The sequence below is a fragment of the Perna viridis genome, chromosome 2, assembly GCF_037379345.1.
Source record: "Perna viridis isolate PV_CMFRI_1.1 ecotype Kerala chromosome 2, ASM3737934v1, whole genome shotgun sequence".
NCBI classification, from domain to species: domain Eukaryota; kingdom Metazoa; phylum Mollusca; class Bivalvia; order Mytilida; family Mytilidae; genus Perna; species Perna viridis.
The window spans coordinates 31,774,555-31,796,372 of record NC_142446.1 but is presented as its reverse complement, the minus strand read 5'-3'; the positions used below and the strand labels follow the sequence as shown (position 1 = coordinate 31,796,372).

At 32.4% G+C, this 21,818-nt stretch overlaps 1 protein-coding gene across 3 annotated transcripts; it reads right to left on the bottom strand.

Moving 5' to 3' along the window:
• Window positions 1-1,331: 1,331 nt before the first annotated feature.
• On the bottom strand, window positions 1,332-21,815 carry LOC148624644 (deoxyribodipyrimidine photo-lyase-like). Of its 3 annotated transcripts, none has more exons than XM_088567427.1 (10): window positions 21,688-21,814; window positions 16,681-17,269; window positions 15,360-15,505; window positions 14,711-14,893; window positions 12,530-12,688; window positions 9,116-9,314; window positions 8,135-8,287; window positions 6,840-6,961; window positions 5,368-5,527; window positions 1,332-1,703 (listed from the first exon to the last, which is right to left on the bottom strand). In XM_088567427.1, the coding sequence occupies exons 2-10, from the start codon at window positions 17,231-17,233 to the stop codon at window positions 1,552-1,554; spliced, it is 1,827 nt and encodes a 608-aa protein (XP_088423553.1). In that variant the 5' UTR covers window positions 17,234-17,269; window positions 21,688-21,814; the 3' UTR covers window positions 1,332-1,551. The 3 variants fall into 3 exon arrangements, 2 of the variants coding, with proteins under 2 accessions (XP_088423553.1, XP_088423554.1); XM_088567428.1 differs by lacking the exon at window positions 21,688-21,814 and adding an exon at window positions 21,611-21,630; XR_015919719.1 differs by lacking the exon at window positions 1,332-1,703 and adding an exon at window positions 5,952-6,113 and having other exon boundaries at window positions 5,388-5,527; window positions 21,688-21,815.
• Window positions 21,816-21,818: the final 3 nt, after the last annotated feature.

The following is a 21,818-nucleotide window of genomic DNA, read 5'->3' as shown; positions in this document are numbered from 1 at the left end:
GAACTGTACATTAGCAATATTGTGTCCACATTTGCGCAGAGAATATTGTTCAAGATGTTGTAGTCATATAATGCAGCACTCAACAATGCCTCTTCTAGAAAGCGTCAAGGTTGAATGATTGCTGTTTACCAGGCAGGAAAACTGATGAGTTATCATGCTTTATGCACACCTATATTAAATGCCAAGTTACCTTCATGTATCACATATAGTTGGATGGTGTGCATAAATCACGAGAAGTAATCAGGCCCTGGTTTCATATAAAATTTCTAATAGAGAATTTTCTAAAATTTTAGAATTTTTCTTCAGATCTTCAATTTTAAGTGGTCTCATTGGATGAAATTTTGGTTAAAGAGGGATTTGAAGAAAATATCAAGTTAGATTTGTTTTTATGAAACCATGCCCTAATACTTGCAAACAAGATGAACAAACTGAAGACTGACATGGGTTTACAAGTTTTAAAGCCAGTAAGTGCTACTGAACTGTTGAATTCTTTTATTGAATGCTAGCAAAGGAAGAAAGTTAACAATGAGTGTTATACATAAGTATCACATCCAACTGGTATTACCAACTTCGGTCATGCACAGTTCTAGCTTTGTTTACTGGCATGCATAGAATCAAAGTGCTGTCAGCACTGCAGATTTTTGATAAAACTGTGACCATACATGAGCATTTTTCATATTTAACATCAAGAACTTTTTCCCCCTAACATGTATAAACCGAATGTCAATCCATACTTCTGATCCAAGTACACACAAATACAAATTTTGTTCCATTTCACCTTTTTCCTAAATTTTTAAAACTGTCCAAAAGTTAATTTGCATTAACATTAAAAAACTTTAGTAACAGATTATTTATTATATTCAAATAAAACCAATTTCAGCTTAAGAAAATAACTTCCTCGATGAACATCAGATTTCCAAACACTTGACACTTTTATCAACTTGAATTTTCCCGCAAATTTTACTTGGGTTAAAATCACTGCTCTCCACTTTCTGTTTATTAATGGTTAAATATTTAAGAAAGGATGGAGAATTTGACTGATAAGCTTGTTAAATGGAACATGCTTCACACATTTTATGCATCTTGACACATGACTGCAAGAACAAAATATCCTAAATGCAAATTTATTATTGAATATCATTCAAGGCCAAAAAGAAGTCCCTCAAATCTTCAGTTGATATGAAGAATATGATATGAAAGGAATTACCTTTGGACTATATTTTTGTGTAGTGTTTCTGAATTTTTCTGAAAATTTCTGAAATAGTAGGGAAGTTCCAGTGATTGACCGGCAACATAAGGTACTTTGATCCTAAAGGATAAAAAACCAAAAATGTAGAGGTGTTATACTATTTATTACTATTCTAAGCTATTTTGTTGATGAGGATAACCATGAAATATCATTGACAAAGATAAATGGCAGCTGCTAAACTTCCAAGTTTCCTCCAACACTTAAGTTGTGAGTTTAAAATCTTCTTTTATGTATATACAGTCTCCAAAACTATTGCATATCATGAGGTAGACAATTCAAACTTGTGTTATAATTGAAAACAATTACAAAGGCTTCTTTCCTCTGTATTTCCTTACAAATGAAGCTACATCAAATTTCCTTTTACAACCTTCATAGTTCATGTAGCGAATTTTCCCAAATATTTCTCTTTCTTTCCATCCTTGATCATGTACACCACAAATTGACCACATACAACCTAAAAATATACAAATACCAACTATTTAAACTGAAAATACATTTTATTTAGAAGGGTTTAGAAAGAAACAGAAGAATGAAAAGGTATGATTAAGAGCATTTCTAAAAACAAAAAAATTCTAAATATGAAACAGGTGAAAATAATTATCAAAACATAATTATCAAAATGACCATATTCAATGTTTTCTATACTAGCTTGATTTTACTACCATATAACCAAGACTAGAGGCTCTCATTTTGATTATTTCAACAAAAAAGAATCATGGCACCTGTGGTTTTAGAGAATTTAATTTTGGACGATCTTAGAAAGCCCCTGCACTATTGTATTTAATACAACAACCATAATTTATCACCTGTTGAAGTCATTCCTTTTGATATTTACCAAGTTTGTTCACCATTAGTTTAGAAAAGCAGAGATAATGGCCAAAATTTATTTCGATAGCCATTTTGAGTGGCTGCAGCCTCCTGCTCAGCCATCAGAGCCACACAGAAAGTTGACAATTTGAAATGGGCATTGCGATCATTAACCCTAACAAATTTCAAAACATTGGCCCATCTGGTTCCAGAGAAGTTGATCTTCGAAAAGCTTAGAAAGCCTCTCGTGACCATCTCATTAGATCAAATGGAACCAAAAAAGGATGTTTTGTAGAAATTTTTCCATACATTATTTTTGCCAAGTCAGGTTGAAATTGTTCATTTAAGAAATAATCCCTGGATCCTGGACTTCATGCTTATTTCAACATGGGTAGGCACTATATTTATCATAATTTTTTACTGAGCGATAGCAAGGTGTTAACTGATTGAGCAGAAATATTTCAGCAACATCCAGGTGATGAATGTGAAATGGATAATAAAATGAACATGAAATGATGATGAAATGAAATGAAAAATTGGATGGGACACAAGGATAATGGAGTCAACAAATTTTGACTGCCAATGGAAATAGGGAGAGCTCATGTCGGTAGGGTCAGGCAATTACGCCTCCTGTGGCAGAGCCCAATGGTTCCTACTCCAATAGAATACCACAGAGGGGTTCTTTAACTATGAGGAACTTTGTACCTTTCCCAACACGGTGCACCACTAAGGTTTGTGGTTAGGTTTTCAGTATTATAGCCTGACAACCCCAGCATGTAACATGCAAGGGGTACCCCATTCCACCACCTAAGGCACAGAACCCAGTTACTCTGTGGGTAGAGCGCCCTAGCCCCTAGCAAGGGTTCTGAGCATTATTTAGTAGCCTTTTATGACAAGCTTAGTGCTGCTGTGGGTCTATTCTTTTGACAACTGGAACCACACGGGGCGATAGCTAGGTGTAAAATCTTGACAGATAGCGAGGCGAAAAATCTTGACAAATATAGTGCCTACCCATGTTAAAATAAGCATAAATCTCAGCATTCAGGAAGTATTTTTTTCAAACACTCCTTAGGAAAGCAAAATCAATTACCTCTCTAAATTAGTTTTAAAATAAAGAACAATAATTTTAGTTTTTTAAATAATGATATTTTTAATAGGCTAGAAACCACTAATTCCACTTCCCATAGGCTTCTATGCTAATTTCACAATATTCAATGGCTTCTCTGGACTTTACCTTAACTTTAACCTGAGAGGACTATATATCAGCATGATTCTACATATGTCAGCTCACAATCCTCAGAATGGCATGTGGGGTTAGCAGACTTGCAGTGCAGTACTGGTCACCGGAAGTGAAGGGTCTATAAATAGCATGGAAAATCCCAGTGTTTTCACAAGATAGGGGTATATTTAGAAATCATTATGGAGATTAGGCTTCACATCACAAGAAGCAAAATGTACCTATAAAATGTACAGAAATGTTTTTCCTTTCAGAAACTGTTTAAATTTTTTAAATAAAAGGAGAATTTTGTTCACAGCACTATGAGGAACTGGGATAATTTCTGCGTTAGACTATTTTTGCGTACGTTCCAAATGCTCATCGGTTGAATTGGTGGTCTGTAACCTTAATACATGCATATAATTATAATAAGAAGTAACATTTATAATAAAAAGAAAAAAATTTAACTGCATTTCCAAATGAATTAACGATACAATGGAATTGTGCCATGTTGTATCATCATTTGACATAATAGGGCATTTGAACATGGTGGAAATGCTGTGCAAGGTGCCTAATGTAAGTCAAACAAAAATTAACAAATACAGTCCTCTGAAACACATTCATTTGTTTATGAATGACCTTAATGTTGATTGTAATTCAAAATGATCATGTCATTCAATGTCACATATGTCATACAAATGGTTTTTTGAACATGTTCAATGCCAATGGGATATTCAGGTTAACATGTCGAATTAGGTCCATTTTGTAGTAAATTATTTAAATGCAAGGAATTCAAAATTAAGCTAATCTTAACAACCATGTTGACGGTCATGAAGCCATATGTATTTGTTAACTTTTCACATTTAACACCTGCTTTTATGTAGAAGTGTTAATAAAACAGCCTTGCAGTTTGACCAAGATATTTTATTTCTGTACATTCTTATGTAGTATTGTAATAGAATAGAGGCGATTTTTAAGAAATATTATTGGGTTTGTCACGTCATAATTAGTGAACAATAATATTAATGAGTACAATGAAAAGTGACCAATTAATTATGAAGATAGCACAAGTGTGAGCCAGGCATTACGCTATTTAGAGACCTCAGTTGTTTACAAAGTGAATGTGTCACGCCATGTTAGAACAGGCAATGGATGCAAAGTGATGAAATAAGCTCATGAGGACCTTTCAGCACAGGCAAGCTTACATTTCATATTAGGAATTGTGTACCCTTGGATTACCGTGTATTGTTATGAAATTATTCCTAAATTTATTGGTAATTAAAAAAATGTGGCCATTGTTCCATTAGTAAAGAGTAAAATTACATTGTCAGATTGGTTGGTTTTTTTTAAATTTTATTAAACACCTATTCAATAGAGGAACTACGATAAAAGCTCTACTTTCAAGTACTCTTTCATGTTGTAGTATTTTCAGCATTAGATGGTGTCTTTTCTAAAACACAAGTGAGTCACATTTACAGCAATGGAAGATTGATACAGTGATACCTGCCAAAACTGAATGTATTTCAGATTGTAAAATTGTTGGTTTTGGTGGGTGTTTAGATTTCACAGGTTCTAATTCCATAGAAATTCAGAGGATATGTTTATAGACATGGTTTTAGTTTAATCAGGGTTTGGTTTGGAGAGGTTTAACTGAACTAAAACATAAGCACAAAACACTTAGACTAACGTTTTTCTTCACAGGCCCATTGTTTATGTTATGTATCTAATTTGTACATTGATATTGATTTTTCAGCCATATATAAAGTCTATAACATAAAAATGTTATCTGTAATTAAAAATTGTAGTAGTGATACAACTGATCGACTCTTTCGAACTACCAAGTTAACATTTCATAATGCACTTTTAATAAAAAACTTTGTGCTTTATTAGAACAGGAGTTAAAATTTACCTTCAAGAGTGGAAGGGTAAGACTTTTTTCAGTTTCAAATCAATGCTCTATATGATGAAAATTGACAGTCCACAAGAAAATTTACAAAGGCCCACGATCTATGTAAATAAAATAAGAACATTAAGGGTTCCAGACCTCCACTTTAAATCTAAATCCTTGAAGATCTGATAATTTAACTTTACTTACCGACATATCCATTAGGATCCCTTCCATCCAAACTAAATCTATCATTCAAATAGATGGCAAATTCTAGACCCTCTGTAGGATTGTTAGTCCACTCCAGAATCTTCTTGGCCCAGTACATCCTTAGGAAACCATGCATTTTCCCCTCAGTGACCATCTGTATCTGTAAGTATCAAAAGATAAAATTAAGCATCATATTTATTTTGTTTCCTAGCCAAAAGTGCTGTACATGAGATTCAGCTGTGTTCACACCAGTATATCAATATAGAGAAATATAGTTGAATCTCAACAGCGGTGTTAATATTCATTCATTATGAAAACCAATAAGGGAGGCATTTTTTTTTTTTTTTTTACATTTTTACATTCCAGATAAAAGTGCTTTTTACATTGTTCAATGTACAAATAATGAGGGAGGTGGATGTTTTTATTGTTTTTAGCTCACCTGGCCAAAGGCCATGTAAACTATTGCCATCACTTGGAACCAAAATATTCCTTAGTATATTTTGCATTGAACTTATGTGGAATTTTTTATCCTTCGAAGAACATAGCTGCTGTTACCGAAAATAGAACATAGGGGTCAGACATACGTTTCTCTCATATATCTCCAAAACCGTTAGGTTTAGCCAAATTCTGTCAATGGTAAAAGTGTTCAGCATGATGTGATAAATCTCTAGTCAAATTTTCATTTTAATCTTTCAAGCCATGGTGGCGTTATTGCCCCTTTTCGACATTTTATCCCTATTTTTCATCTGTGGAAAAAAAAAATGACTGCTGTTACTAAAAATAAAACAAAGGGGTCAATCAGGAGTTTTTGTCATATAACTCTAAAACCATTAGGTTTAGTCAAAATTGACAAGACATTCCTTTGTTAGAGTTATTACCCTTGAAAGAAAATACTTAATCAGGTGAGTGCTTCAGGCTCCTGGGAGCCTTTTGTTGTTATTGTTAAGACAATTGTGAAATTAAATGTTTGCCTGATCTATCGCTCATTCTCCTATGCTTTTAAGACACAAGCATAATGATTGATTGACTACTATCTGTTCTTCTGTCCCCACATTTAACAAGAACTCAATAAAACACTTTGACACTTTTTTTACAGTAATTTTTTTTTCTTATAGTTGTTTTTCATGGATATTTTTTTGCTTTTCATGATTTTATTTTTTCCTATCCAAGTTATGGAACTTTAAACATCTACAAAATTTGGGATAGGCATCTTCATGAACTTCAGCTGATTAAATGCTTCACACATTAGTATAAACATGTTTAATGGTGTTTTGCCAGGTGCTAATTTTTCACGATGTCTAATAGAATAAAAGTTTTGATTTTTAGCAGTCATTTTTGATATGTTTCATAGATTCATAGAAAATAAACTTTTTCTTCGTTTTGTTTTATTATTTCTCAGTTTCCAAAACTTAATGGTAATAGAAAATACTCTCCTTTCTAATGTATTTTCTGACGTAACAATATGGTGATACCTGAGCAGCATTCCACAAGTCATCGTGTGTCTGTCCTTTGGACAGCTGTTCTTTAGAGTACACATACTTTCTTTTATCTTTCTCATGCAGTTTTAAGGAAGTTTTAGCCCAGTCATAAGCTCCTAGAATTATTCCAATATTTCCACGTTGGTACAAATACTAAGTAATAGCAGAATTGACATAAAATTTGAAATAAAATTAACTCCAGGGAAAAAGCCTTGAAGGCTGAATGAAGGAGCAACCTTCCTGTAAGATAATTATGTCAACCTAAGCTTAAGATTGTAGGAAGGTTTAACTCCTACAGGGATTATTAGATTATTTAATATTTTTTGAAAGAGATGAGAATGAGAAACTCTCGCAAGTAGAAAAAATATTTAATAATCTGTTTATCGCTGTTTTGCTGAATTGTAAGGTATTGGTTTTCTTTTATTTTCAGTTTTTTTACCAAAATATGTAAGTTTTATAAGCACTGCAAAATTTCCTTTCGGTGTTATTTTTCAGCGATGGCTACATGACGTCACGTATGTTGTGCAGCTGTGATATACATTTTTTTTTAAAATCAGTTAACTATGACGATCACGTTTAAAATTTGTTAAATAATTTTGGGATTTATTCATTCTAATTGGGTAAGTTACTGTATTTAATCATTTTCTATTGTAGACTAGAAAATATTGCCACAAATTAGCCATCATTTCATACGCAGTAAACAAACAGATGGGTATTTGGGTCGTCAAATATTCCTACGCTGTTGCTTGTATGTCATGCGAGGACATAGAAACTAGCAATAATTTTCATTCTCACTCAACTAGCGTGAGATTGAAAATTATCGTATAGCAAGATCAAAGGGATTTTAAACAAAATAGTGATAACAACTTTTACCATAAGAATATCAACATGAATTTGCATACATTTTCTTCCAAGATACAATGTTTGCCCCATCTATATAAAGACTCACACCAAGTTTAAAAACATCCAGTGGAAGTCAAGATTTTTGTGACAAAATTTTTTTAATCATTCCATTAAGTGCATATTGGCAAAGTCCCTTGACACAGGAAGTTGAAATCAGACACCAAAATTGTTTACAACATATGCTCCATCTTTATAAAGCCACACACCTAAATTGAAATCAATTCTTGTGAACAGGAACAATTACGTTGGTATTTGAAGGGACAGACATGGTGATTCCAATATACCAGCCACTCATTGAGTGGAGGTATAAATTGAGGTTTTTGTTATGTTCATGATATAAATCATATACACATGTACACCATAAAATAAATACTATTGAGACATACCTTCAATAGAGTCATAGTGTTTGTTGTAGAAACAGAAGTTGTCAGATAACTCCCTCCTAATGATGGCCTCCTCGATATAAGCCTCAACACCTTCTTTGTACCTACTTCTATACTGCTTCACTGTGAGGATACACCTCTGTACAGCAATTTGGCCTAAAAAAAGAATTGCAGTGGCAACTAAATCCAACGTAAATATTCTGTTCTATTCATGTGTGGACATGCTTTTATTCACAGCAACTGAAGTATAAGTAAGAAATGCATACAAGTTAACTAAAGTACTGATACACTTATATAAAGCCAACTAAAACTTGTTAACACTTATATAAAGCCAACTAAAACTTGTTAACACTTATATAAAGCCAACTAAAACTTGTTAACACTTATATAAAGCCAACCAAAACTTGTTAAAATAGCTATTACTAAGTAAAGTTTAAAAACATTTATATAAAATAATTCAGATTGTGAATCTTACATTTACAGATATCTAAGGATTTTGAAAAGTGTTACTTTACATGGTATACAGTCAACAACAGATTAATTCATGCAATGATTATAAAAATATCATGTGTACTATAGAGTTATTCAGGAGTCAAAAATCAACCAACACAAGTAAATATGCTGTTAACAAAAAATATAACAGTAAAATTAAAAAGAAATTACACTTTAAAGCCAAAGAAAATGTTCAAGTCAGGTTTTCATAAAAAATCCTCAATTCTTTTATTTCACACATTCTGATTGGTTGACATCAAGTTAATGACGGATCTGAGAAAAATATCAATTTGAGATTTCATATAAACTGGGTCCTGGTATTAAATGTAAAACAAAATATGTTATGTTATGAAGCATTTTCCAACAAAAAACTAACTGCAATTAAAGTTTCTCAAAAAAATGCATTTTCATTATCCCTGAACTGTTTGAACTGAATTTATTTGAGGACCCTCTTAAATGCTTAATGAGTACTTTCACCCCAAATTAGCTTACCAAAATGTATCCATGGTGACAGATTACTCAAAGCAGTTTTGTTGGGGTTGTTCCTATCAGCTGAGAAATATTTTAGTCTCTCTTTGCAGAATGATTCTAACACCCTCAGACCAGCTGTGGATCCAGGAGTGGCCCAGTCTACTGGACCAACTGTCCTATCAACAGTTAGACTGGCTTCTGTCTTCTCCCAGTCTACAGCCTGGTTAAATTATAGTCTAAATTAGCTTAATTACACGTCCACTCCCCTCTCAATAAAGATAGTATTATGTTTGTTAGTATGTATCAAGGGCAATAACTCTTAAACAAGATTTGCTCATGGGATATTCTCTCTTGTAATGAAACAGGAACTGGAACTGCCTAGGATCTGAAATTGTAAAGCCAAATAACATTAAACTTCTGTTTCCTGTTTCATGACAGAAACAAAAATAGATTAGTAAGTTGGGATTTTATTTTCATTAATTTACTTGTTTTTTTTCCCTAAGTTTCATAGAAAATAACTTTTAAATCATCTTAATATTAACCACCCAGACTTTGTGGAATAAAAAAATTGACTACATCTGTAAAATGATTTGCGGTACTTTTTGTTGTTAAATAAGTCATTCAGGGGGTCAAGGCATGATCAAGTCAGTTGGGTAACAGGAAACAGAGGTATAATTTTATTTGGCTTAAGCATGGTATGGGATCTCCAATTGAATTTGCTAACCCACATATCAAGTCACAGGAATTGTTTTTACAAAGAAAAAAATGTTGTCCCATAACATTAATGAAAAAAAAAAAAACATTTAGGCAAAGCTGCTCTGGCTTCTGAAATTCTGTCACCAGAAAAATTGCCAGCTACCAATTTTTGTTGCCAATATTCAGAATTTGGAACCAAAATGGATGCCCCCAAAAATGATTCTTTTTTTTTGGTTAAAATATGACAGTAAGTCAGCTTATGAGATATCTTTGTCAATTCATTAAAATAACCTTCATTTATGACATACATATGTACATGTACCCCAGGTCACTCTTGATGCAAGTATAAAGTAGTCTTAGCCAAGATAGTAAACCACTGTCACTTATCATGCAAAATAAGATAGTACTACTCCAGAAGTAGGTGTTTAATTTTATTAGGAACTTTATATTTCTATATACATATAGTCTCTGATTAAACAGATTTAAGCTTACAGTCCATGATTATACCAAACCAGTCAATAATTCTGTATATTATAATTAGGAAAGTTAAGTTCCAACACTTTGAAATGAAGAAAACTGCAGCATTGTGTCATAAAACTGACACATTTTTTAAACAATACAAAGATATGAAAAGATCACCCTCTGCTGCAGACAATATGTTTACAATATTAATTGCTTGAGCCTGAGCGTCTATGGGTTCATAGGGATGAAGCAAAGGTTGAGGCATACTTAAAAATAAAACAATAACAGTCACGGCTTCTCTTTACATTAGACAGCATATGAAACAATGAGTAAACATATCTTATGTCAACAACAGGACAAGAAAGATTTCTTCTCTCGCCCTTCTGAACATTCACACAGACATTGATATCTATTGACAAAGCAAAAAAATGAAGAAAGTTGTTGACCTGACAGTCAGGACATAATCTAGGCGGCGAAATGGAGATTTAGGTAGCCAAGAATTTTTAAAAATAGTTAAAAGTCGCCAGCTCGTGTTCTTTGAAGAGAAGTCGCTGTGAAATTTTACCAAAAAGAGATAACTCTAGCCCCCTCCAGGTAATAAACAACCACAAAAAATGGTGGCAATTTTTATGAAGAGGAAACTTGAACTGGAAAAAGTTCACTTAATTTTCATCAGTTCCAAGCAATTCAGGGAATATATCTCCCCTTCTAGTGACTTTAATAATGGATATAACCAGCAGAATTTATTTGAATGAAACATATTCAACTTACAGAGTTCAAAATCAAAGGAAAATAATCACAAAAGGTAAGGTACATGTACATTTTGTGTTCCTTGATTAAATATGTAATTTGATTAAAACAATTAATTTATTTACTCAATGAGAGACTGCTACAGTTTAATGGTTTTAAAAGAAAATTGATAATTGGTAGGTTCAGCTTGGATCACAGTTATGTGAATTAGTGCATGTGGGTTTGAAGTGACACTTTGTTTTGATAAGACCAAAATAAAGATAATTAGCTTACAATCACTTATAAAAAAAAATTTATTGAATAATTGACTACCATATCAAGATGCAGTCATTCATTTATCAATTTAAATTATACCTATCAATTATTTGAACACAATCCCACTAAATAATATACATGTAAACATTCATACACATGTACATGCAAGTGCAGGGTGATTTGTGCTTTGTATCAATTGCAATACAAATGCGCCTATCACAATGTCAGAACAGAGATGATTTACATAAAGTATCTTTTTCTTTTTCAGGAAGAGACCACATGAAGGTGCAGACCATTCTTAGACATGGTACCAAAGAAACAAGTTGTCAATGACAATCTGATCACTTACTATATTCAATTAAAGTTACTTATCATACATGTACTTATTCATTTGGAAGTATAGAAAATGGAATTGCAGTATTAAACATATCTTATTTGTTTATTATCTATTAGAATACATGTTCTTCAGATACAACTTCATATCAATACAATAAAATATTCTAGCAATGAAGTATGATTTGTCCCCATTCCAGACACTTCTCCCTATCACTTCTGGAAGGGAGAAGTTACTTCTCCTATTCAATGAATCGTAGATTATGCCCTGCTAACAGTAATACTATAGTTTTTGTGATCTATGTTATAACAATACATAATTTATACAAAAGAAGTGAATATATATCATTGAAATGTAAGTCAATTAGGTTACCTTTAAATGATTGTCTTTTAAGAAAGAACTGATATACATGCAAATGATCTGCTATAATTTATTTTTATCCTCAAATCAAAAAGTAGTCAGTATAGACCTGTAATTACAAATCTATGTTGTCTTTGTCTTCCCGAATAACCTGTATATAATAATCAAGAAGACCCTGACAACTTACTGATTGAACTTCCCAATTGTTGAAAAAAAAAATAGCTATGAACAGAAACATTTATTTTTTAGTTACTGAATAGATGCAAGCTTACAACAGGGAAAAGTTCTTTACATCAACAACATTGCCACAATCAACATAAGTCACTCCCTTGAGAAGTTACAGCCCAAGGCTATTGTCTAATTTGGTAGCTCAATGACTATGTCTTGAGTTGACAAATCAGAAAATAGTCCCAGAGATTATGGCTAAATAACTTAAAAGAAATACGGTTCAATAAGTTATTATACATGTAAATTTTGGTGGGTTTTGGGTGTGTGTGTTTTTTTCCCCTCTTTGCTTTGCTGTTTAATTTTAAATCTTCCAAATAATCATTTCATTCAGATACAGATACCATCTCTACCTCTTTTTTCTGTTTTAAACTATGAGGATGTCTACAAACTGGTGGGTACTCAGTGAGGTATGATGACAGCTGATTGTGTATCTTGTTTCTGATTGTCCTGGCTCCATACTCTAACTTTGGTGAAGCTTCCCAGCAAGGCACAATGTTGTGGGCATCAACCTAAAAATAATTTCTCATTAAGCTTTATCAAAATTTTTAGGTTGATGCATTAATCCTTGTAAGGCCACAGAGTTTTAATTGTTGGTTTACGGATCCACTGACCCACTTTTTCCAGCTTCATGTAGGAAAAAAAAATTGGAATTTCAGTTTTCTAATTATTATTTTTACTGCACCGAATACAAAAAAAAATTGCCAAGTGCAAAATTGTAACATTAACTTTTAAAAATAAAGTTACAGACGATGCCTGCTTTCAGTTTTGTTCATTCAACAACTTGACAAAGCAAAGTCAGAGAGAAGATCGAATGAAAATGGCTGCATAAATTTCAAACCTTAATAAAACAAGCATTCTGACAGTATTGCTGATGCAATACAGTGTCCCCTTTCCGCCTTTGAACTCATTGCCTTTATGAGATTTTTTTTATATATGTGAACTAATAATGGATGGAGTTATGTTTTAACAATCAAAACAGCAAAAGCAAATTCCATCAAAATCAAACCTGAGCTTCATTTTACAGTAGATAATAACATTTTCGCATTACAGAAAGCTGCATAAAGACATTCTCTTTCTATCACCTGGAAAATTGAAAAAAACTTCATTATTATGAATTAAAGGGCAAATGACTCTAGAATGACAGCAGCAATTTGCATAAAAATGATGAAACATAAAATTTTATGTAGTTATCTATGTCAAAGGGCCACAAGTTCCATATAAACCATTTTGCCGCAATAATATTTAAATTTAATTTGTAATTTGTCATGATAAGACTAGCTAACAAATATGAAATCAATTGGATGAGGCATTACAAAGAAAAGTCTAGAAAACATAAAATTTTATGAAATTTTCTATGTCCAAGGGACACAACTTCTGTAAAAATTGTTCAACCGTAACGTCATTCGAACTTAACTTGTAACATGTCATGATAAGACTATATACCAAATATGAAATCAATTGGATGAGGCATTACAAAAAAAGGTCTGGAAAAGCAAGTGTGACTGACGAACTGACAGACTGACATACGGACGGAGTGCAAACCTAAGTCCCCTTCAGCATTTGCTGAAAGGGGACAATAATGTTTAAGGGATTTGGTAATTTGAGAAACAAGTAAACACTGGCAAGAGATGATAAAATAAATAGATGTCAAAAATTGCATTTATTGGACACTTAAAAAAATTGGAATGAGAATTTGTGTTTATTAATAATTTGTAGGTACATACAGTAGATTAGAATCCCACTTCTAAACTATGTCAGGTTAGAATGGAATCTTAAAAAAATAGAAAATATGTATCTATTTAAAATAGAATTACAAATGTAGTAGATGTGTATTTCTGGTTTCCATTTTATTTTTTGTTTTTTTTTACTGACTGACTGACCGACCCAATTTCATCAAGTCAAAATATGTAAACCAACATATTAAAAAACTGTGGCCTAAGGTTTATTATCTCATATCATCATGTTATGTTAGATACAAAGATTGTGAGTTCAAAGGAAAAGTATTTACTGTATACATATGAAGAACTTTATTATGTTTCATTGAGTTTTAATACAATGAGAAGGATATGGTGAACATGTTAAATTGACAACAACTACACCAGGATGAAAAATGCCTGTTGTGTATAATATCAGAAGATACACATGTAGTAACCATTTTATCAGAGGCAAACAACTCAGACAAAACCGATTACCTATCTAAGACTCACTTACTACTTCAAGGTCAAATGGCCACCCCACCCCACCCCCTCCCCCAATATACATTTTATACCAAAACATGCTGAGCCCAGATGCATTGCAAGACCATAATCTGTGTATATGTTTATCTAATTAGTAAAAAAAAGCAGAGAATGTGTACTTAGAAATTTATTTTGGTAATTTACTACAGAAGTGTATGAATATTGTTTATATGTGTAATTTGCCTCCATGCTGTCAGTTAGCAGAAAAGGTAAAAATGTGGATTGTCTGTATCCCCTGTCAATGTCTGATTTTATAGAGACAAGTACAAACATATATTATCAGACTTATACTACCTGACAGAAAGGAACATTTTTGGGTAAAGCTTTTGTGACATCAGATACCCACTCTGTTGGGGTTCTCAAGGGACAGAAATCTGTCACTACACCACCAATCCTGTTATCGTCTACAAACTTTGGTAGAACATCTTTAGCATAACCAATGAGTAAATGGAAGGATACGTTCAATGTATTACACTCCTGAAATAAAGCTATAATTCTTTATTTCCATAACTTGAATGAATTGTCACTTGGTAAAAAAAATTTGCCATAAATTCATTAATTGACAAGACCAACATTAATACTGACATGCATCTATACTGTATTGAACATTACCAACTTTCTGCCTAAGTCCACTTGGCTAAAATTCCAAGTTATTCAAAATGACACATTAAGCGTTAGAAAATGCATGTTGAAAAATCTTCTTTTTAAACCTAATAAATTTATTTGTTAAAGTACATGATATGAACACATATCCTTTTTTGGTAAAAAAATCTCACCACATGGAAATGAAAAATCATACAATGAAAAACTAAAATAAGCTATCTTTTATAAGTTATCATAAGGCATGTGAACAGACAAGCAGACAGACAGTCACAGAACTCAAGTGTCTTTTCAGTAAGTTTTTTTTTTTTGCTCTGACATTTATACATTTAAGTTAACTTACCTCTTCAACTTCTTTTAAGCCATGTAACATAAATTGGTAATGTCTTATAGTTGCTTCTAAAAACTTCGGCACCAAGCAGAAACACACATGAAAAGGGACTTCCATCTTTAGAGCTAACTTCTGTGCATATAAAAATGCCCAATTGTCTGTGGAAACATTAAAAAGCATTACTGGTATTCATAACATACAAAACAAATGTTTTTTAATGCACCAGAGTCAAGTGAATGTGGACAAATGAGAATTTTTCATTGTTTTTTTTCCTTTTTACACAAATGTAAATAAATATGGGAAAAAATCCTGTTTTTTTATTGGACATTACTTCATGTATATGTAAACAACATATATATAAACCTAAATAAACAGTTTCTCCCTGTGTTGTTCAGTCCATAAGTCATCAATCACATTTTTAGCTCCATCTATATAGGCTAAAAACTACTAATTCCACTTCTCATAGGCTTCTATGCTAATTTCACAATATTCAATGGCTTCTCTGGACTTTACCTTAACTTTAACCTGCAGAGGACTATATATCAGCATGATTCTACATATGTCAGCTCACAATCCTCAGAATGGCATGTGGGGTTAGCAGACTTGCAGTGCAGTACTGGTCACCGGAAGTGAAGGGTCTATAAATAGCATGGGAATCCCAGTGTTTTCACAAGATAGGGGTATATTTAAAAATCATTATGGAGATTAGGCTTCACATCAAAAGAAGCAAAATGCACCTATAAAATGTACAGAAATGTTTTTCCTTTCAGAAACTGTTTAAATTTTTTAAATAAGATGAGAACTTTTTTCACAGCACTATGACGAACAGGGGTAATTTCTGCGTAGGACTATTTTTGCGTACGTTCCAAATGCTCATTGGTTGAATTGGTGGTCTGTAACCTAGATATACAGTAACTACTTGTAACTAAAATAATATGTAAAGTGCAGTTTCACCTACATGTTTGTTTTGTTTGTTTGTTGGGGTTTAACGTCCGAGCAGCAATATTTCAGCTATATTTTAGACGACCACCTACATGTAAGTCATGCAGAGGTAAATAAGTCCATTTTTTGTCACCTTTCTTAATATAGGTATATGTTTCTTAAATGTATTCAGTATATCCAAGACTTTCAGTAGTAAAGGGAGATCTGATAAGTGTGTAAAATGTCAATCTTTTAATAATTTACAAATACATACATGTAAAAGTAAATTGAACATTAATGAAACCTCACTGATCATTTTCACTTTTATACCTCATTTGAGATGGATTCAATACACAACAATGTAACAATAGAGACTGATCCAATACACATTAATCTAACAACAGATATGTACCTTGAACTCTTTGATCTCTGGACATCCAATACACAACACCATTACAGTCTTCAGGAAAGTCCTTTGCCTTTGACAAAACTCTGACCCTTTTCTTATTAAATTTAAATTCAGACACATTGTTGCACACATTCGTTCTGTTAGATGTTATTCTGTCAATAAAGTCCTCAGTTTTTGTCACATCACCATTTTCAAGTTTCTGTTTCTTATCAGTTGTAGGTAGAGGTTCTTCTGTATCAACTTTCCTCTTTGAGGATGTTTTATTTGACATTTTCTCCTCTCTGTATTTTGACAACAACCTCTTTGGGTCAGGGAAGAAATTGTCTCCTTTTAAATTCAAACAGTTCCTTATTTTTCCACTACTGTACTCAGCTTGCTTTTGGAAAAACCGATATGATTGAAACGTTGACAAGATAGAGAAATTACTTCCCTTTAAAACTAGTTGATTACCGTGGAGAGCCAACTGACTGGCACATGGAATGTGGTGTTGTATATGAAAATGTACAATGATCTGTGTTAAATGTCTCACTGGTCTACATGAAGTACTAGCATTCATTGAACAAAGGCGTTACACCTACTGCTTGCTATGAGCCTGAAAAAGACAGCATTTTAGAAAATGGTACTAATTACTACATTTGTTGTAAAAGTAATAAGTAAAACAAATGAAGAGACTGTCGGTGTAGAAACCAGGCAGATCCTATGATATGAGAGGCACTGAGTAAATTTTATCCTATCAATTTGTTTCAATCTATTCTTATAAACTACATGTGTGTACGTCAGAGAGAACACCAAGTTTTGAATATTGGTAATACGAGGCATCTACATATGAAATAAAATACATGTATATGAACTTATAGACAATACTCTTACTTTTACCATGTCATCATCAAAATGTGTAAAAAGAAAAAAAAATAATTTACTCAAAAAAATTACATAATGTATTCAGTTACCAGTGATTTGTCTTTGATTAGCCAAAAAAAAACACACAAAAACACTGGTATGGTGTAGCCCCATTAAATCATCATAACTTTTTAAAATTTTGTTTTAATATTATTATAAAAACCCTTTGTTTCTTATACTGCAAAATAAACTCTTTTTATCAGTGGAATTTCATATACATATTTAGTTATAAGGCTATATGATATTCTATAGGTTACCAATGTAACCGAAATTGGACATGCTACAAGTCCCTCAATCTCTTCAACATTTTAGAATAATAAAAAAAAAAGGCTCCCCAACAGCCTGAATTGCTCACCTGGTTAAATGTTTGCCTTTAAAGGGTAATAAACTGAAGAACATCATAAGAATCATTCAAGCCATTGAAAGTTTCTTCCTTTCTATCATTTTTTTCAAACTGAAAACTGTAAAAAAAATCATTTTTCACCATCAAGGGCAATAACTCTTACCAGGAGTCATCTGACAACTTGAATTCTGGACACTTTTGTAGGGCTTATAATAAGGATCATTTCAGCAACTGAAAGAATTTGGCTAAATCTAGCAGTTTTGCAGATATATGCCAAAAAACTACTGTCTGACTCCTATGTTCTCTTTTTAGTAACAGCAGCCATGTTTTTTGACAGATCAAAAATCCCCAAATCAGTTCTTTGCAGGATACCCAAAGGAACATTAATAGTAAGTACAAAATGTAGTGTCAGAGGAGAAGTTTTTTTTTTTAAATTGCTAGCGATGATGGCAACATTTAGAGGTTTACAAAAAATATTTTTCAAGTACCTTAGTACATAAATTCACACTTAATATATTGAATCAGGAAGAAACACTGTCCAGAACTTTATAATCAATTGTCTGATTTTTTGGAAGAAAATGATATATTAGTTGAATTCCAATCTGGTTTCAGTGGAAAATACTCAACTTATACTTGTCTTATTTATTGATCAGATTATATAAAAGGGAATGCTATACTGGCATGATTATTGTAGATCTTCAAAAAGCATTTGATACAGTCCACCACAATATTTTATGTTCAAAGTTACAAGCTATTGGTGTACAATCTATTGATTGGTTTAGATCATATTTTACTGATTGTATACAATTTGTATCATAAAATAATGTTATGTCTGATCCCATAGGAGTTACATGTGGAGTGCCCAAGGGCAGTATCCTGGGACCTCTCCTTTTTTTTAACATTATAAATGACATGTCTATAACATAGATGATGATTGTAAATTGAACCCTGATATTATTTCCACCAAATTATGCAAAGTTTTATAAAGTTATTCAAACTAGTTAATAGACAAGTAACTAATTACATGTACATCTTGACAAAGGATAATGCACCAGGAAAGATAAAGAAAATTTCCAGTTTTAAAGTTAATTGTCATAATCATGTTATCAATTCAACCAATTCTGTGAAATATCTTGGTATGTATATACTTAAACCGTGAACAATTGTATCAAAATTTATAAACTAAGTTAATTGTAGACTCAGGATTCTTATACAAGAATGCCAAATGTTTGGACACAAGGTCACAAGTGTTTCTCATATTGGCATTAATTCACCGCTACTTTGATTATGCATGATCTTCATGGTATAGTAGCTTGGGAAAAAGGATGGGCTACAAAGTTGAAAGTTGCACAAAACAATGAGGTTCATTCTTGACCTTGGTCCAAGACCTCAATTGATTGTGATATTTTAGAAAAAAATAATATGTTGTATGTAAAAGATAGAGTCAGCCAACTTAGAATTAATCATGTATTTAATATTTTTCATAGAAAAGCTCCTGAATATCTCTGTGCAATAACAATAAAACAAGAAGTATTCCAAATTTCAATTCTTCTTTTCCAAACACTCCAATCAACAGTTTTTCTTAATGCTACACATTTTACTTAACTGAAACAGCCAGAAAGAAAATTATCAACAAATCTGCATTTAAGTCGGCATTAAAGAAATTTTTAGAAGAAAAGTCAGAAATAGAGAAAATAGTGGATTTGTTATGTATTAAGGTTTGTGGATCTTTTTGAAATACTTCTATTTTCTTCTGGTATTTTTAAACAAAGGACCCCATTGGAAATAACCTATTTTAGCTTTATAGGTTATCCCAGGCTATCAAGTCCTATTTTAAAATATATAAGGATTTTGTAACAGGTTTTAAGTTTTAAAATGTAACTGTTGTAATTTTGTGTTGTAAAGTACATACTCGATGCCTGAATAATCTATCTATCTACATGTATTACCAATTCCTGTAATAATTTGGTTTATTGTGTCATGTGTATTATGACCACACATATACATGTACATGTAATACAGAGATAACAAAATGGTTCTTTAGTAGTTTATCAATAAAATTATCACACAGCGAAGAAAAAGAATCCCTGACCTTTCCTGGCTTTCCGCTTATTTTATAAATCTATTTTTCCCCCTTTGATGAAATGATCTGAAATAAATTGTATATGTAGCGGATGACTAGAAGATGAAAAGATACTATTTATCTTGTGAAAAAAAAAGGTTGTGATGTTAAAGTGAAAATCATGAATTTATTTTGAACTATTTTCATTTCGTAAAAATTACAAGGTAGGTACATTGTAACTTCAATAATTCTTTTTTGTTTGTTTTGGCAGGAAGAAAAGTGTGATATGAACATAAAGCTAAGATATCATAAAAAAGGGAAACTGAGGGGTTTTATCAATATACCCAATTCTTTTTTTAGTTATGATAATTTAAAATCAAGTTGTTAATGTTGATCAAGTAAATACGAGAGATTGTTCAATGTCGCATGTTGGCAGGGTCCCATTATGAAATGTCAGTTAGCTGCAAATCTTAGTTTTGACTGTTGCTGAAAAAAAATACATTATTTTTGTGTTTGTGCGAAAAAAATTCTAATATAAAATACCAGTCTTTCGAAAAGAAAATGGTCAGTACATTTGCCTCTATTATGACATTACACAATACAGTTTAGTCTGAATTTCCTCTGACCCTGCAACCCTACTTTTTTTTTTATTTGGATATTGATATGTTGGGTTGGGGTCAGAACGATGTGCCATACAAAAAGTTGGAGATGTAGCAGTACAGCGGAGTACCGCCCTTCAACCGCTTGTAAGGACTTTCAAGTTGAAATTGTGCACGTCACACCTACCTAGTTCAATTCCGGAATCATTTCCCTGTATGCTGATACCAAATTTGCTACAAAAATTACATTTATTATTGAAGTTTCGATAATTTTCCACGAGAGACCCTGTTTTGTTGACATTTAACACCGTAATAGAAAGTAGGTGGAGCTTGTTACCTTTGAAACGGAACTGAGCAGAAACGATTTTTAAAACCGAAATCTAACAGAATATTTCAAAATTCCGCTGAAAAATTATGTGTCCGCTACCCTTCCGTTCCAAAAGTAACAAGCTCCCCCTACTCTCTATTACGGTTCAAAATGTCAACAAAACCAGTTCTCTCGTGGAAAATTATCGAAACTTCAATAATAAATGTAATTTGGTAGCAAATTTGGTATCAGCATACAGGAAAATGATTCCGGAATCGAACTAGGTAGAAGTGACGTGCACAATTTCAACTTGAATGTTGTTACAAGCGGTTGAAGGGCGGTACTCCGCGGTACCGCTAAATCTCCAACTTTTCGTATGGCACATTGTTCTGACCCCACCCCAACATATCAATATCCAAATAAAAATGAGGAGGGTTGCAGGGTCAGAGGAAATTCTGACTAAACGCAGTATAAACTGTATCACAAGTGTAGTTTTATTGTTTATTAACATCAACTGAGCTGTGTGTGGTTTGTGTTTAAAAAACACAAACACAGTGTTAGTCACTTAGTGTCAAATTTAAGGCACACAATAATATCAAGATAGTCGTTTGTTAAAAAATGCAAAATGTATCCTGTCAAATGAAAAAAAAATTACATGAATTCTTTATGTTGCGCAATGGCCAACGTAAAATTTGGCGGGTAAATAAATAACACAATTTTACCAAGTGTTCTCAGCTTTGCTCCAATAAAATGATAACTAAAACATGTTTAAAATGTTGAACCAAAATGTAGATCTTACAGTGATATATGTTGCAGTTGAAAACTATATTTTGGACCCGCACATGCTTTCATGCTATGCTGAAAAGAGTTTATATAACAACAAAGAGACATAACTCTTTGTTTACAATTTTTCAGACGTCAACTGCGCAG

Coding starts and splice junctions, on each gene's coding strand:
- LOC148624644 (XM_088567427.1), bottom strand. CDS start 17,233: ATGAATGCTAGTACTTCATGTAGACCAGTGAGACATTTAACACAGATC. Junction 15,506..16,680: donor CAGAGATCAAAGAGTTCAAG/GTACATATCTGT, acceptor ATGTTTCCACAG/ACAATTGGGCATTTTTATAT. Junction 14,894..15,359: donor GCTTAAAAGAAGTTGAAGAG/GTAAGTTAACTT, acceptor GCTTTATTTCAG/GAGTGTAATACATTGAACGT.